Source organism: Dendrobates tinctorius, unplaced genomic scaffold (assembly GCF_039654945.1).
Source record: "Dendrobates tinctorius isolate UK_male_01 unplaced genomic scaffold, ASM3965494v1 ptg000157l, whole genome shotgun sequence".
NCBI classification, from domain to species: Eukaryota; Metazoa; Chordata; class Amphibia; order Anura; family Dendrobatidae; genus Dendrobates; species Dendrobates tinctorius.
The window spans coordinates 11,613,936-11,632,709 of NW_027361824.1; the positions used below are offsets into that span (position 1 = coordinate 11,613,936).

Below are 18,774 nucleotides of genomic sequence, written 5' to 3' on the forward strand. Positions count from 1 at the left end.
AAAACTATTTTTTTTTTTATTTTTTAAATTCCCCGACAGCGAGCAGACATCGTGAAAAACGGAGGCGTCGGGTCCAGTCCAACGTGGCGGACTTTGCACTACGTTTAGGTGGATCCGTTTCAGTTATCTGCCACATAACAGGTCCGTCACGGCAAATGAGTCACCAAACTTTCCCGGACTCCTGAACAGCACAGCCGCCTAGTGCAATGGCCGCCATATTGGCTACCCAGCTTTCCTGGGTACAGACATCGCCGGTGAAACGGCTCATTACAATTAACGTCCTCATGGAGGAGGTCGACTCAAGGACATGTGGGGGCATTAGAGGGGCTCTGTAGGGCGACATCTTGGGGGGGGGGTGGTGATTTATACACATCCTCGTCCATGCAGCAGCCTGTATAGACGATGTATATAATGCCCCCCTCCACAATACTCAGTTTAGGGCTCGTTGCCTTAATCTACAGACCCCCTTTATAAATCCTCAGCCCTCCACCTGTTGCGTCGTACAGCCGGCAGCATCCCACGTCTCCCTCCCCCCATTCGTCACCTCGGTGATGCTGTGCGCGGTGCCATCGCCACCGGCTGCGTCCTTCTCCTGCATCTCCTCTGCGCTGTCCCCTGGCGACGCTTCGGCGGCGCTGTCTCCCATCTCTCTCATGTCCTCCAGCGCGATGGTGAACTGGGCGAGCGTCCTCACCATCTGCAGCATGCGGGGACCTCTGGGTTTCACCGACGCTCAGCAGCGATAAGCCAGAAACGAGCGAGGACCACGACGGAAAAAAAAACAAAACTAGATTAAAAATAAAGGAAAAAAAAAAAATGGGGACACCGTGATGCCCCCCGATATAAAAGAACAGCAGATTGGGAGGAGGCGTCTTGTTTGGTTATTGCCAGGTTGATGCAGCGCTGACTCCTCGCTGCTGCATCCTCTGCATGGCGGCAGCTGCTGCTCTGACAGGTGCGCTGCTGCTGCCGCTGCTGCTGCCGCCTATGACTCTGCACAGACACAAGCAATCACAGGCAGCGAGCAGGGAAGGATTAGCAGGGGCTGAGCACCGCGTTAACACTTTCACTGGTGGACACATCTGCTGCAGCTGTAGAAGAGCAGCGCATCAGGTCGTACGCTAAAACCACAATGGCTTGGCTGCAATTTTACATAGGACTGCAGGTGGACCTACCACAGCGAAGGATAATCCGGCCATTGACATATAGTCTCCCCTCAGTACGCCAGTCGTCCTGATGACCTCTACCGTTTATATCATATCAGAGCCCAATAAACGATCCCACGCGTTTCGTGCCAATTTTTTTTTCTTTTTCTTTTTTCACTTTGATCAGTTTTCTTGAAGTTTGTGGAAAATAATCCTAAACTTCCTGTTTTGTTTTTATTTCTGCTTTATTGACGAAGTCCTGAAAATAAATAAATCTGAAGCACAGGGTGCAGCGATTAAAAAAAAAAAAAAAAAAATCAATTATGGATACGGGAAAAGTTATTGAACGCTGGGTTCAAACGCAGAGACCCCCGTTAATCCAGAAAATGGGGGTCTGGAACCCCGAGTTCTGCAGCCCAGTCTTGAATACTTGAGCTCTGCTCCATTCATTGTCTATGGGACTGATGGAAGTACCGCAGCGCTGCGCTCAACAGTCCCATAGACAAAGAATGGCACAGAGGTCCCTGGTCCCTCTAAGGACGAGGATGCAGAGCTCCAGTCCGATGATTGCCAATTGCTGGGACCCCCAGTAATACAGAGAACGGAGGTCTGCACCCCGAGCTCTGCAGCCCAGTATTGGGATTGCTGGATCTTATTTGGGGATTAACCCTTTAAATACAAACGGTTAAATGATAAACTTGGCTCACAGAAACGGATCTGTCACTCAAAATGATTTACACCAGATCTGACCAGGACTCAGACTTTGCCGGACGTTGTCTCATGGACAGAGGTTGGCAGGACATGCTGGGAGTTGTAGTTTTATGACACGTAACGAGCGACTCGTGTCGGCAGTACTATGGCTGCGGATACAATCTACGGTAACAAACCCCTCACCCCTGTAGGCTGCCCAAGATCAGGACGCGTTTCCATTCAGTTACAGCAAGAAGAAGTGTTACCAGTGTATAGCGAGCTAGGCCGAATTCAGACGTCCATGAAACACGGTCTGTGTGCGGGGCACAGCTATAGAGGAGGCTGTGGAGCTTGAGTTGGGAGACCATTGGTCGGTCTGTATGAGTGCCACAAAAAGGAAGGGAGCAGAAGTATGAATGCAGCTCTGGTGGGGACTGAAGAGGGAGTAGAGAAAATGAGGGTGAATGTCGTATATGAGAAGGCGCCATTCTCTATCTTGCATCCTATAGATTGCTGCGATATTTCCACAATGGCTACAGCGGGCGAATCCCAGCGTACAGACACACGGAGAGAGTGCAGCCACCGCGGAGAGAGTGCAGCCACCGCGGAGAGAGTGCAGCCCTCGCGGAGAGAGCAGCCCCCGCAGAACAGGCACTGCAGAGAACGTTTGCCACGGTGGAGAGCGCATAGCCACGTAGGAGAGAGAGCAGCCCCCGCGGAGAGAGAGAGCAGCCCCCGCGGAGAGAGCAGCCCCCGCGGAGAGAGAGAGCAGCCCCCGCAGAACAGGCACCGCGGAGAGAGAGCAGACACCGCGGAGAGAGAGAGCAGACACCGCAGAACAGACACCGCGGAGAGAGAGCAGCCACCGCGGAGAGAGAGAGCAGCCACCGCGGAGAGAGAGCGCAGCCACCGCGGAGAGAGAGAGCAGCCACCGCGGAGAGAGAGCAGCCCCTGCAGAACAGGCACCGCGGAGAGAGAGAGCAGCCCCCGCGGAGAGAGAGAGCAGCCCCCGCGGAGAGAGAGAGCAGCCCCCGCGGAGAGAGAGAGCAGCCCCCGCGGAACAGGCACCGCGGAGAGAGAGCAGACACCGCAGAGAGAGAGAGCAGCCCCCGCGGAGAGAGAGAGCAGCCCCCGCAGAACAGGCACCGCGGAGAGAGAGGAGACACCGCGGAGAGAGAGAGCAGCCACCGCGGAGAGAGAGAGCAGCCCCCGCAGAACAGGCACCACGGAGAGAGAGCAGCCACCGCGGAGAGAGAGAGCAGCCACCGCGGAGAGAGAGAGAGCAGCCACCGTGGAGAGAGAGAGAGCAGCCACCGCAGAGAGAGAGCAGCCACCGCAGAGAGAGAGCAGACACCGCAGAGAGAGAGCAGACACCGCAGAGAGAGAGCAGACACCGCAGAGAGAGAGCAGACACCGCAGAACAGGCACCGCAGAGAACGTCTGCCACAGTGGAGAGCGCATAGCCACGGCGGAGAGAGAGAGAGCAGACACCGCGGAGAGAGAGAGAGCATACACCGCGGAGAGAGAGCATACACCGCGGAGAAAGAGAGAGCAGACACCGCAGAGAAAGAGAGAGCAGACACCGCAGAGAAAGAGATAGCAGACACCGCAGAGAAAGATAGCAGACACCGCGGAGAAAGAGAGAGCAGACACCGTGGAACAGACACCGCGGAGAGAGAGCAGACACCGGTGAGAGAGAGAGAGCGCAGACACCGGTGAGAGAGAGCAGCCACCGCGGAGAGAGAGAGAGAGAGCAGCCACCGCGGAGAGAGAGAGAGAGAGCAGCCACCGCGGAGAGAGAGAGCAGCCACCGCGGAGAGAGAGAGCAGCCACCGCTGAGAGAGAGAGCAGCCACCGCGGAGAGAGAGAGCAGCCACCGCGGAGAGAGAGAGCAGCCCCCGCAGAACAGGCACCGCAGAGAACGTTTGCCACAGTGGAGAGCGCATAGCCATGGCGGAGAGAGAGAGAGCAGACACCGGTGAGAGAGAGAGCAGACACCGCGGAGAGAGAGAGAGCAGACACCGCGGAGAGAGAGAGAGCAGACACCGCGGAGAGAGAGAGAGCAGACACCGCAGAGAGAGAGAGAGCAGACACCGCAGAGAGAGAGAGAGCAGACACCGCAGAGAGAGAGAGAGCAGACACCGCAGAGAGAGAGAGAGCAGCCCCCGCGGAGAGAGAGAGCAGCCCCCGCGGAGAGAGAGAGCAGCTCCCGCGGAGAGAGAGAGCAGCCCCCGCGGAGAGAGAGAGCAGCCCCCGCGGAACAGGCACCGCGGAGAGAGAGCAGACACCGCAGAGAGAGAGAGCAGCCCCCGCGGAGAGAGAGCAGCCACTGCGGAGAGAGAGAGCAGCCCCCGCAGAACAGGCACCGCGGAGAGAGAGGAGACACCGCGGAGAGAGAGAGCAGCCACCGCGGAGAGAGAGCAGCCCCCGCAGAACAGGCACCACGGAGAGAGAGCAGCCACCGCGGAGAGAGAGAGCAGCCACCGCGGAGAGAGAGAGAGCAGCCACCGTGGAGAGAGAGAGAGCAGACACCGCAGAGAGAGAGCAGACACCGCAGAGAGAGAGCAGACACCGCAGAGAGAGAGCAGACACCGCAGAACAGGCACCGCAGAGAACGTCTGCCACAGTGGAGAGCGCATAGCCACGGCGGAGAGAGAGAGAGCAGACACCGCGGAGAGAGAGAGAGCATACACCGCGGAGAGAGAGCATACACCGCGGAGAAAGAGAGAGCAGACACCGCAGAGAAAGAGAGAGCAGACACCGCAGAGAAAGAGAGAGCAGACACCGCAGAGAAAGAGAGAGCAGACACCGCAGAGAAAGAGATAGCAGACACCGCGGAGAAAGAGAGAGCAGACACCGTGGAACAGACACCGCGGAGAGAGAGCAGACACCGGTGAGAGAGAGAGAGCAGACACCGGTGAGAGAGAGAGAGAGCGCAGACACCGGTGAGAGAGAGCAGACACTGCAGAGAGAGAGAGAGCAGCCACCGCGGAGAGAGAGAGAGAGAGCAGCCACCGCGGAGAGAGAGAGCAGCCACCGTGGAGAGAGAGAGCAGCCACCGCTGAGAGAGAGAGCAGCCACCGCGGAGAGAGAGAGCAGCCACCGCGGAGAGAGAGAGCAGCCCCCGCAGAACAGGCACCGCAGAGAACGTTTGCCACAGTGGAGAGCGCATAGCCATGGCGGAGAGAGAGAGAGCAGACACCGCGGAGAGAGAGGGAGCAGACACCGCGGAGAGAGAGAGAGCAGACACCGCGGAGAGAGAGAGAGCAGACACCGCAGAGAGAGAGAGAGCAGACACCGCAGAGAGAGAGAGAGAGCAGACACCGCAGAGAGAGAGAGAGAGCAGACACCGCAGAGAGAGAGAGAGCAGACACCGCAGAACAGGCACCGCGGAGAGAGAGCAGACACCGCAGAACAGGCACCGCGGAGAGAGAGAGCAGCCACCGCGGAGAGAGAGAGCAGCCCCCGCAGAACAGGCACCGCAGAGAACGTTTGCCACAGTGGAGAGCGCATAGCCACGGCGGAGAGAGAGCAGACACCGCGGAGAAAGAGAGCAGCCCCCGCGGAGAGAGAGAGCAGCCCCCGCAGAACAGGCACCGCAGAGAACGTTTGCCACAGTGGAGAGCGCATAGCCACGGCGGAGAGAGAGCAGCCACCGCAGAGAGAGAGAGAGCAGCCACCGCAGAGAGAGAGAGAGCAGCCACCGCAGAGAGAGAGAGAGCAGCCACCGCAGAGAGAGAGAGAGCAGCCACCGCAGAGAGAGAGAGAGAGAGCTGCCACCGCAGAGAGAGAGAGAGCAGCCACCGCAGAGAGAGAGAGAGAGCAGCCACCGCAGAACAGGCACCGCGGAGAGAGAGAGCAGCCCCCGTGGAGAGAGAGAGCAGCCCCCGCAGAACAGGCACCGCGGAGAGAGAGAGCAGCCCCCGCGGAGAGAGAGAGCAGCCCCCGCAGAACAGGCACCACAGAGAACGTTTACCACAGTGGAGAGCGCATAGCCACGGCGGAGAGAGAGCAGACACCGCGGAGAGAGAGAGAGCAGACACCGCGGAGAGAGAGAGAGCAGACACCGCGGAGAGAGAGAGAGCAGACACCGCGGAGAGAGAGAGAGAGAGCAGCCACCGCAGAGAGAGAGAGAGAGCAGCCACCGCAGAGAGAGAGAGAGAGCAGCCACCGCAGAGAGAGAGAGAGAGCAGCCACCGCAGAGAGAGAGAGAGCAGCCACCGCAGAGAGAGAGAGAGAGAGCTGCCACCGCAGAGAGAGAGAGAGCAGCCACCGCAGAGAGAGAGAGAGAGCAGCCACCGCAGAACAGGCACCGCGGAGAGAGAGAGCAGCCCCCGTGGAGAGAGAGAGCAGCCCCCGCAGAACAGGCACCGCGGAGAGAGAGAGCAGCCCCCGCGGAGAGAGAGAGCAGCCCCCGCAGAACAGGCACCACAGAGAACGTTTACCACAGTGGAGAGCGCATAGCCACGGCGGAGAGAGAGCAGACACCGCGGAGAGAGAGAGAGCAGACACCGCGGAGAGAGAGAGAGCAGACACCGCGGAGAGAGAGAGAGAGCAGCCACCGCAGAGAGAGAGAGAGAGCAGCCACCGCAGAGAGAGAGAGAGAGCAGCCACCGCAGAGAGAGAGAGAGAGCAGCCACCGCAGAGAGAGAGAGAGAGCAGCCACCGCAGAGAGAGAGAGAGCAGCCACCGCAGAGAGAGAGAGAGAGAGCTGCCACCGCAGAGAGAGAGAGAGCAGCCACCGCAGAGAGAGAGAGAGAGCAGCCACCGCAGAACAGGCACCGCGGAGAGAGAGAGCAGCCCCCGTGGAGAGAGAGAGCAGCCCCCGCAGAACAGGCACCGCGGAGAGAGAGAGCAGCCCCCGCGGAGAGAGAGAGCAGCCCCCGCAGAACAGGCACCACAGAGAACGTTTACCACAGTGGAGAGCGCATAGCCACGGCGGAGAGAGAGCAGACACCGCGGAGAGAGAGAGAGCAGACACCGCGGAGAGAGAGAGAGCAGACACCGCGGAGAGAGAGAGAGCAGACACCGCGGAGAGAGAGAGAGAGAGCAGCCACCGCAGAGAGAGAGAGAGAGCAGCCACCGCAGAGAGAGAGAGAGAGCAGCCACCGCAGAGAGAGAGAGAGAGCAGCCACCGCAGAGAGAGAGAGAGAGCAGCCACCGCAGAGAGAGAGAGAGAGCAGCCACCGCAGAGAGAGAGAGAGCAGCCACCGCAGAACAGGCACCGCGGAGAGAGAGCAGCCACCGCGGAGAGAGCAGCCCCCGCAGAACAGGCACCGCGGAGAGAGAGAGCAGCCCCCGCGGAGAGAGAGAGCAGCCCCCGCAGAACAGGCACCGCAGAGAACGTTTGCCACAGTGGAGAGCGCATAGCCACGGCGGAGAGGGAGCAGACACCGCGGAGAGAGCAGACACCGCGGAGAGAGAGAGCAGCCCCCGCAGAACAGACACTGCGGAGAGAGAGAGCAGACACCGCGGAACAGACACCGCGGAGAGAGAGCAGACACCGCGGAGAGAGAGAGCAGCCCCCGCAGAACAGACACCGCGGAGAGAGAGAACAGACACCGCGGAGAGAGAGCAGACACCGCGGAGAGAGAGCAGACACCGCGGAGAGGCTGGAAAGACGCAGCCACAGTGCAGAACATGCCGGAGTAAAATCACCAGCAGCACAGCCGCCCACCTTCTCCTCAGGAGCAATTCAGAGCTGTAAATATCACGATGACATATTCAGCTTCCACCGCCGTCAGCAAATCAAGCGCTATTATGGCGGCTGCCTCCAGACACTCACACAATGTAACGGATGATCAGCAGCGAAGAGAAGAGCGCCGCTTCTATAGAAAACACAGCGGAATCATTGTAGAACGAGACGATCTGCAACTTCCGAACATATTTCAACTTTCAATTCAATATCAAGATCTCTGCTGGAAAACGGAAAGAAGCCTATCCAGAGGCTGAAGAGCTGCACACATCTGCGCTGAGGGTTTGCTACAATTGCATCCAATCTAGACGATCCTTTGTGAAATAAAAACCGCAGACTGATACACTGTAACAAACCGTTAGTTGGAGAGAGACTAGATGTCACCAAGTCCAGACAACTGTGACAAAACATTAACGTTTGATCGTGATTGTGGGGTTTTCTTTCACTTACAGCAAGCAGGTATATTCAACATGGCGTCAAACTAAAAGCAAAGTCTATTGGAAACTTGTCGAACAGCGATTGAGCTTTATTTACATGAAGCGCTTGATCACAATGACACCAAAGGGACTACAAGTCTCAGCAAGGCTTTTTTTTCCCTTTCAAAAGCATTTTTAGAAGAGATTTTTTCTTTAGGCCTGGATCACACTTCCGTTTTTTAAAATCCGTCCAAATCCGTCGTTTTCCGTTAAAAAACGGATCCGCCATTTTTTTGGAGGATCCATTTTTTGGTCCCATAGACTTCCATTAGCGGTTACCGCGGATCCGTCAAAAAAAACGGATCCCTTTGCATCCATTTGCGGTAAAACGGAAGCGGATCCGTTTTTTCACACAAAAACGGATGCAAAAAATGGATGGCGGATGCAAAAAAACTTTGCTGCCTGCCAGTTGTCACTGCACTTCTAGCATTCTCTTCATGTTGTAGTTTTCCAACATGCAGGCTCCATATCTAATTTCAGCTGTCTCCAAACTATTAGGTGGAGACGAGCTGCCCTGATGTCTCCCACAATCAGGCATGAGGGATTCCTGCTCTCCTATCTAAAGACAGCACATGTTCAGAGGCAGCAGCATGGAGAGTATTATAAAGCAGGACTGAGCAGTGTAACTGTGAATCTAGCTCTGGGTGAGATAACCTACTAGAAAGCAACAACACAGTGAAATTATACAGCAATACTGCGCAGTGAGTGTAGATGAGGTGAGATGACATCTACTACAAAGCAGCAATATGGTGGACATTACACAGCAGTACTGAGCAGTGTAAATGTAATTCTAGCTCTGGGGTGAGAGGACACCTACGGTAAATGGAAACAAAAACATGGAGAAAATGATACAGCAGTACTGAGCAGTGTACATGTGAGTCCAGCTCTGGGGTGAGATGACACCTACTTGAAAGTAACAACATGGAGGACATTATACGGCAGTACTGAGCAGTGTAAATGTGACTCCGGCTCTGGTGTGAGCTAAACCACTAGAAAGCAGCAATGTGGAGGATATTATACAGCAGTACTGAGCTGTGTAGTAAAAAACAGCTCTGGGGAAGATACACACTTTCTAGAAAGCAGTAACATGGAGGATGTTATACAGCAGTACTGAGCAGTGTTGCAGCACTGTCAATGTGTCTGGGCCTTTTCTGCTCTTCTCCTGTCTCCTCCTCTCTCCATAAATTTCAATAGGCAGCTATAATCTGACCACTAAGGGAGCAGACATCCGAGTCTTGTCAAGGGGACGGTTTTACAGCGTGCATAACAAAAAGCAGGAGGAAGGGAAGAAATGGCTCATAAGTGGAGAAAAAAAAAAGCAGATATCTCTGATCATATATTTCCAGAGTTTCTTATATGTAATGTAATATTGAGTTATGCAAAAAAATTTTTAAATGACTGTGACAGTTTATGGAGTGGTTACAAGACTGCAGAGGAGCAGCACTTCTGCAGTTCTCTTTAGCTTCCCCGCTGTGTGAACACAGCCATAGGCAATCCAAGACGTGACACAATGAGCCGCCACCTCTCACATAAGTCCAATTATATATACGAGGTATAGATCCATATGTTCCTAATAGCAGCTTAGGACTCGACAGCTGTTGCAGAACTACAAGACTCAGCATGCTCCATGAAATCAAGCACCTATAAGTCATTAACTCATTTATACAATATGACAAGTCAGCACGGTGGCTCAGTGGGGTCCTGGGTTCGAATCCCACCAAGGACAACATCTGCAAGGCGTTTGTATGTTCTCCCCGTGTTTGCGTGGGTTTCCTCCGGGTTCTCCGGTTTCCTCCCACACTCCAAAGACATACTGATAGGGGATCTAGATCGTGAGCCCCATCAGGGACAGTGATGTTAATGTGTGCAAACTGTAAAGCGCTGCGGAATATATTAGCGCTATATAAAAAAAAAAATAAAGAAAGTCACCTGCTCCATTGAATTTAATCTTGATTCTCACAACATAGCAGAGTTGATCCTGCGCTGGGATCTCATCCCACCAGCATAGCTTTATTTGTATGGGTGACCCCCAGACTGGAGAACAAGTCTAACTGCAGCGACACCTGGTGGAGAGTTCAGGTACAGCACAAAGCATATGTTCCAGTTTCACATGAGGGTTTTAAAGGGATTGTCCGGTCTTAAACTACAAGTCTGCAGTCACTTTATGGGCACATCTCTGATGAAAGGCTCATATGTGAAGACCAATACTATTAAGGACCTGTGATATTTGGGAGATTTTGCATTGAGGCCCTTGAGCTTCCATTGCACCATTCTCCATTGCTTCCATTGCACAATTTTCATGATCTCTGCTTGCTTTGCTGCAGAGTTCATAAGAATGAACTCTGCAGCAAAGCAAGCAGAGATCATGAAAATTGTTGGAAATTGCAACACTTTATTAGCATAGTCTAGGAGGTCATCTAACCACCAGAGCTGACAGTCCATTGGCACCTATTGAGGTCGCAGCCGAGAAGGGACCATTAATGGTTAATACCAGGTCAGGAGACCCTCCCTCCATCATGTGCAACTCGTTAAATGTGAGATCAAAGGGAGAGGTAAGAAACTAGTAGAGGAGATCAACACGGAAAATGAGTACACCCCACTGGTAACGCGCCAGGAGACAGGCAGGTAGCAGAAGCATCAGCGCCAGGGGGGCTGCAAACAAAGCCCACCCCATGATGACAAAATACCCCCACTTTCTGCATCAATTCTTAGCCATTTTCAAGACCTCTGCTTACAGGCAGTGACTGTCTACCTCCATTGTTACGTTATTATCAGTCTTCACCACGCAGATGCCCATCCGCTAAAAGGAAACGATAAAGCCCGCGATTCACCGACAGCAAGCGGTGATCCTGAAGACGATGAAAACCAGATCAGAAGATTTCACCACCGATCATAGTCTCTATTTAGGTTTGTCCTAATTGTATCTGTTTCTGGGAAAGCTGGGTGGCAACAAGCAATAGGTAGGGGTTTGTACCCAGCTCGCCCACACTCCTAAATAGTGAAAGGGACGAGGTAGCCATGTTGTGTCAGTCTCCACTGCATTTCTGGCATTCTATTCCTGCTAATGATCCCAATTCCAGAGACAGAGGAAACGAGTAAATATTTATGGTTCAGAGAATCCAGGATCTGGAGTCTGGAAAAGTAGAGTTACACGTATCCAAAACTGGAGCCGTGACATCGCCGCTCTCCTCGGCTGCAAGTCGGGGGCCTTTTTTTCCTAAAAATCTAAGCAGAAAGCAATATAATGATGTGCCGGGTTTAAAATTGTCAAAAACCATCAGAGCAATGAGGAAATTCCTGATACATTGTGTCAACATGATGGTTCTATACTTTGGGGGGTGCATTCTGCTTAAAGGGATACTCCACATTTTAAAGGGACAGGGGAGAATAAATGCCCCGGTGTACCCACTGTATGACAGCAATTATGGGGGGGGCAGTACGAGCTTTGGCGTGGATTTGAGGAAGTTTAGCAGTGACGGGGTTAATGGAGCAATTTCCCAGTCTGTTCCAGAGATCCTCACACAAAAACTGGGGGGGGGGGCCCGAGGAGGGTCTCGACCGCAAAGGACAAAACGTCCTGGAGTTTCCATAAAAAAAAAAAAAAAAAAAAAAAAAAGACTCTAAAAATAGTAGAAACATATAAATATCGTCCCCAAATTCATCCGATCCCGATGATGAGCAGTGCACGTGCTCCTATTAGTGAGTTGGAGCCGCCACCAGGAGCGGATTTAAAGGCACGGACGTTTCCGCCACTTTTGTAATTTAAGTTATGATGAATTAAAAAAAAAAAAAAAAGTTGTGGGGTAAAAACTAAAAAGTATCTGCACGAGTGCAAGGTCTGCAAAAAACGGCGCAACATTTCAATTAGGTTCCTCCGGAGTTGGGGCCAGAGTGTCAAGGAAAATCCCGAAAGTAGCAAATTCCGTATTGCAAAATTGTCACAATTAAGAAAAAAAAAAATTCTAAAACCAAAAAATGACCTAAAGACTCAGGACATAAATAGGGGGTCAACGAAGTCTGAAAGAAACGGTCAAGGAAAAAGGGAGGCTAAGGGTGTGTGCACACGCTGCGGAATCTGCTGCGGATTTTTCGGCGCGGATTTGCCTAAATCCGCAGGTCAAAAAACCTGCGGTTTTACCTGCAGATTAGCCTGCAATTTTCCCCTGCCGTTTGACACCTGGAGTAGGTGCCAAACCGCTGCGGAATCCGCACAAAGAAGTGACATGCTGCGGATTTAAAACCGCAAACACCGCAAAAAATGCAAACACCCCCAAAATGGCCAGCTGGGCGCAATATTTGTAAAATTCCCAGAATCCCACTCCTCTTTGTCTTGGGCGGTGGGATTGTCTCAACATGTTTGTAAGGCGGGTGGAGCATGGCTTTAGTTTGCATTGGGGTCCACTTTCTGACCCAAAACCAATGCCAACCTCAATGTCAGCAGCTCGAAAAGATTAAACCCACCATGGGCCTGGTATCCTCTGTGTACCCCATTGTACAGATCATCCTAATACCCATCCAGCAGGCAGAATAAGAAAAGATACCGAGACTCAACCGACACTGCAGCCAAAGCTGGAAAAACTTCCAGAGATGGAGAAGATATCCATCCTGGAGTTATTACACCAGGCCGGATGTTCTCTGGGCCCCACACACAAATCTCCACCAAAATCCTACGTGCCTGCGTTACATAATAGACCGGCGAGTGAGAGATCACACAACGAGAGGCCATGTAAGAATGCTGCATTTTTGGACGCCATATATTAGGACATATTCCGATCATCTCTGGGTGTTAAGCTTCCCCTCTATAAGCTATAAATAATACCGCACACCAACATTATAATGGATATTGCACAGGGGCCTCAATGATTTACCAGAATATTACACTCACTCATAGACATTTTCCAGTTACTGTACAAGAATATAACTACTATAATACTGCCCCTATATACAAGAATATAACTACTATAATACTGCCCCCTATGTACAAGAATATAACTATTATAATACTGCCCTTATGTACAGGAATATATCTACTATAATACTACTCCTATGTACAAGAATATAACTACTATAATACTGCCCCCTATGTACAAGAATATAACTACTATAATACTGCTCCTATGTACAAGAATATAACTACTATAATACTGCTCCCTATGTACAAGAATATAACTACTATAATACTGCCCCTATGTACAAGAATATAACTACTATAATACTGCCACTATGTACAAGAATATAACTACTATAATACTGCCACTATGTACAAGAATATAACTACTATAATACTGAACCTATGTACAAGAATATAACTACTATAATACTGACCCTATGTACAAGAATATAACTACTATAATACTGCCCCTATGTACAAGAATATAACTACTTTCATACTGCCCCTATATACAAGAATATAACTACTATAATACTGCCCCTATGTACAAGAATATAACTACTATAATACTGCCCCCTATGTACAAGGATATAACTACTTTCATACTGCTCCTATGTACAAGAATATAACTACTATAATACTGCTCCTATGTACAAGAATATAACTACTATAATACTGCCCCTATGTACAAGAATATAACTACTATAATACTGCTCCCTATGTACAAGAATATAACTACTATAATACTGCCCCTATGTACAAGAATATAACTACTATAATACTGCTCCTATGTACAAGAATATAACTACTATAATACTGCCCCCCTATGTACAAGAATATAACTACTATATTACTACCCCTATGTACAAGAATATAACTACTATAATACTGCTCCCTATGTACAAGAATATAACTACTATAATACTGCCCCTATGTACAAGAATATAACTACTATAATACTGCCCCTATGTACAAGAATATAACTACTTTCATACTGCCCCTATATACAAGGATATAACTACTATAATACTGCTCCTATGTACAAGAATATAACTACTATAATACTGCTCCTATGTACAAGAATATAACTACTATAATACTGCTCCTATGTACAAGAATATAACTACTATAATACTGCCCCTATGTACAAGAATATAACTACTATAATACTGCTCCTATGTACAAGAATATAACTACTATAATACTGCTCCTATGTACAAGGATATAACTACTATAATACTGCTCCTATGTACAAGAATATAACTACTATAATACTGCCCCTATGTACAAGAATATAACTACTATAATACTGCCCCTATGTACAAGAATATAACTACTTTCATACTGCCCCTATATACAAGGATATAACTACTATAATACTGCTCCTATGTACAAGAATATAACTACTATAATACTGCTCCTATGTACAAGAATATAACTACTATAATACTGCTCCTATGTACAAGAATATAACTACTATAATACTGCCCCTATGTACACGAATATAACTACTATAATACTGCTCCTATGTACAAGAATATATCTACTATATTACTCCCCCTATGTACAAGAATATAACTACTATAATACTGCCCCCCTATGTACAAGAATATAACTACTATACACTCACTGGCCACTTTATTAGGTACACCTGTCCAACTGTGTGTTAAGACTTAATTTCTAATCAGCCAATCACATGGCGGCAACTCAGTGCATTTAGGCATGTAGACATGGTCAAGACAATCTCCTGCAGTTCAAACCGAGCATCAGTATGGGGAAGAAAGGTGATTTGAGTGCCTTTGAACGTGGCATGATTGTTGGTGCCAGAAGGGCTGGTCTGAGTATTTCAGAAACTGCTGATCTACTGGGATTTTCACGCACAACCATCTCTAGGGTTTACAGAGAATGGTCCGAAAAAGAAAAAAAATCCAGTGAGCGGCAGTTCTGTGGCCGGAAATGCCTTGTTGATGCCAGAGGTCAGAGGAGAATGGGCAGACTGGTCCGAGCTGATAGAAAGGCAACAGTGACTCAAATTGCCACCCGTTACAACCAAGGTAGGCAGAAGAGCATCTCTGAACGCACAGTGCGTCGAACTTTGAGGCAGATGGGCTACAGCAGCAGAAGACCACACTGGGTACCACTCCTCTCAGCTAAGAACAGGAAACTGAGGCTACAATTTGCACAAGCTCATCGAAATTGGACAGTAGAAGATTGGAAAAACGTTGCCTGGTCTGATGAGTCTCGATTTCTGCTGCGACATTCGGATGGTAGGGTCAGAATTTGGCGTAAACAACATGAAAGCATGGATCCATCCTGCCTTGTATCAACGGTTCAGGCTGGTGGTGGTGGTGTCATGGTGTGGGGAATTTTTTCTTGGCACTCTTTGGGCCCCTTGGTACCAATTGAGCATCGTTGCAACGCCACAGCCTACCTGAGTATTGTTGCTGACCATGTCCATCCCTTTATGACCACAATGTACCCAACATCTGATGGCTACTTTCAGCAGGATAATGCGCCATGTCATAAAGCTCGAATCATCTCAGATTGGTTTCTTGAACATGACAATGAGTTCACTGTACTCAAATGGCCTCCTCAGTCACCAGATCTCAATCCAATAGAGCATCTTTGGGATGTGGTGGAACGGGAGATTCGCATCAGGGATGTGCAGCCGACAAATCTGCGCCAACTGTGTGATGCCATCATGTCAATATGGTCCAAAATCTCTGAGGAATGCTTCCAGCACCTTGTTGAATCTCTGCCACGAAGAATTGAGGCAGTTCTGAAGGCAAAAGGGGGTCCAACCCGTTACTAGCATGGTGTACCTAATAAAGTGGCCAGTGAGTGTAATACTGCCCATATGTACAAGAATATAACTACTCTAATACTGCTCCTATGTACAAGAATATAACTACTATAATACTGCTCCTATGTACAAGAATATAACTACTATAATACTGCCCCCTATGTACAACAATATCACTACTATAATACTGCCCCTACATACAAGAATATAACTACTATAATACTGCCCCTATGTACAAGAATATAACTGCTATAATACTGCCCCTATGTGCAAGAATATAACTACTATAATACTGCTCCTATGTACAAGAATATAACTACTATAATACTGCTCCTATGTACAAGAATATAACTACTATAATACTGCCCCTATGTAAAAGAATATAGCTACTATAATACTGCCCCTATGTACAAGAATATAAGTACTATAATACTGCTCCTATGTACAAGAATATAACTACTATAATACTGCCCCTATATACAAGAATATAACTACTATAATATTGCCCCTATGTACAAGAATATAACTACTATAATACTGCTCCTATATACAAGAATATAACTTGTTATGATTGAGTCACCGAGGAGGAAAACAAGACCAAGCTAAGCCACAGAAAACCAGAGAGGTTGGCAACTAAGCGGATTGCAGACCCCTGATCCTATCCACACAACTAGCAGCAGCCGTGGAGCGTGCCTACGATGATTCTAGACGCCTCGTCACAGCTGGAGAACTACTGTAAATAAGCCTAAAGCAAGAAAAGGGGAAATTTAAACTGCCCCAGAGCAGACCCCAAAGGAATAGACAGCCTCTACACATGTATTGACGGTGAAACAAGATGAAAGCACAAACACAGGTAGGAAAATAGGCTGAGCAAACGATGGGGCCAACACTAACTAGAAAACACAGGAAAGTAAAGATACTGTCTGCAATCATGCCAAAAAACCCTGCAAAAATGTCCAACACTTCTGATAGCAAAAAAAACCCTGAAGTCACTAGACTTCTCCCACATATCAGCACTCTGGCATATTCTGAGAACAGAGCAAAAAGAGACCAATCTAATAAGGGACAAAAAGCAAACTGGCACATTCAGTGACATAAGAATGGAAATTCAGCACAGCCCCAGCCGGGGCTGGCTGACCACATAAATACTGAATAGACCAAACCAAATCAAATGTGAACATTAGCAGAGAAAACTAATCTTGAGAAGACAGGAACTGGACTGGCAACTAGAACCACAGGAGGCAGTCTTAAATCCAGTCTGAGACTCCAGATGTCCAATCCTCATCCTCATTATCAGGTGGCAGGTCTCTGTTAATTAGATCAGCTTCATTACCTCCTGCCACCACCAGAGGGAGCCCGGAAAGAGAACTCACGACTCCTCTGTCAATACAACCAGCTCCTTCACCAGAAACCAGAGGCAGGCCAGAAAATGAGTTCACAACAATAACTACTATAATACTACCCCCTATGTACAAGAATATAACTACTATAATACTGCCCCCTATGTACAAGAATATAACTACTATAATACTGCCCCTATGTACAAGAATATAACTACTATAATACTGCCCCAAATGTACAAGAATATAACTACTATAATACTTCCCATATGTACAAGAATATAACTACTATAATACTGCTCCTATGTACAAGAATATAACTACTATAATACTGCCCCCTATGTACAAGAATATAACTACTATAATACTGCCCCCAATGTACAAGAATATAACTACTATAATACTGCCCATATGTACAAGAATATAACTACTATAATACTGCTCCTATGTACAAGAATATAACTACTCTAATACTGCTCCCTATGTACAAGAATATAACTACTCTAATACTGCTCCTATGTACAAGAATATAACTACTATAATACTGCCCCCTATGTACAAGAATATAACTACTATAATACTGCCCATATGTACAAGAATATAACTACTATAATACTGCTCCTATGTACAAGAATATAACTACTCTAATACTGCTCCTATGTACAAGAATATAACTACTCTAATACTGCTCCCTATGTACAAGAATATAACTACTCTAATACTGCTCCTATGTACAAGAATATAACTACTATAATACTGCCCCCAATGTACAAGAATATAACTACTATAATACTGCCCATATGTACAAGAATATAACTACTATAATACTGCTCCTATGTACAAGAATATAACTACTCTAATACTGCTCCCTATGTACAAGAATATAACTACTCTAATACTGCTCCTATGTACAAGAATATAACTACTATAATACTGCCCCCAATGTACAAGAATATAACTACTATAATACTGCCCATATGTACAAGAATATAACTACTATAATACTGCTCCTATGTACAAGAATATAACTACTCTAATACTGCTCCTATGTACAAGAATATAACTACTCTAATACTGCTCCTATGTACAAGAATATAACTACTATAATACTGCCCCCTATGTACAACAATATCACTACTATAATACTGCCCCTACATACAAGAATATAACTACTATAATACTGCCCCTATGTACAAGAATATAATTACTATAATACTGCTCCTATGTACAAGAATATAACTACTATAATACTGCCCCTATGTACAAGAATATAATTACTATAATACTGCTCCTATGTACAACAATATCACTACTATAATACTGCCCCTACATACAAGAATATAACTACTATAATACTGCCCCTATGTACAAGAATATAACTACTATAATACTGCTCCTATGTACAAGAATATAACTACTATAATACTGCTCCTATGTGCAAGAATATACAGTGGGGAAAAAAAGTATTTAGTCAGTCAGCAATAGTGCAAGTTCCACCACTTAAAAAGATGAGAGGCGTCTGTAATTTACATCATAGGTAGACCTCAACTATGGGAGACAAACTGAGAAAAAAAAATCCAGAAAATCACATTGTCTGTTTTTTTTTTCATTTTATTTGCATATTATGGTGGAAAATAAGTATTTGGTCAGAAACAAAATTTCATCTCAATACTTTGTGATATATCCTTTGTTGGCAATGACAGAGGTCAAACGTTTTCTGTAAGTCTTCACAAG

At 48.1% G+C, this 18,774-nt stretch overlaps 2 protein-coding genes across 4 annotated transcripts in view; one reads left to right on the forward strand and one right to left on the reverse strand.

Moving 5' to 3' along the window:
* ARHGEF17 (Rho guanine nucleotide exchange factor 17) overlaps positions 1-18,774 on the reverse strand; it is a 246,728-nt gene that overhangs the window by 85,581 nt on the left and 142,373 nt on the right. The window lies entirely within an intron of this gene.
* LOC141051383 (uncharacterized) lies at positions 1,967-8,053 on the forward strand. Its single transcript, XM_073548322.1, has 7 exons — positions 1,967-2,023; positions 3,285-3,524; positions 3,835-4,197; positions 4,463-4,728; positions 4,996-5,143; positions 5,817-5,955; positions 7,983-8,053. The coding sequence occupies exons 1-7, from the start codon at positions 1,967-1,969 to the stop codon at positions 8,051-8,053; spliced, it is 1,284 nt and encodes a 427-aa protein (XP_073404423.1).

Coding starts and splice junctions, on each gene's coding strand:
- LOC141051383 (XM_073548322.1), top strand. CDS start 1,967: ATGACACGTAACGAGCGACTCGTGTCGGCAGTACTATGGCTGCGGATA. Junction 3,525..3,834: donor CGGAGAGAGAGCAGACACCG/GTGAGAGAGAGA, acceptor AGAGCAGACACC/GCGGAGAGAGAGAGAGCAGA. Junction 5,144..5,816: donor GAGCAGACACCGCAGAGAGA/GAGAGAGAGCAG, acceptor CGTTTACCACAG/TGGAGAGCGCATAGCCACGG.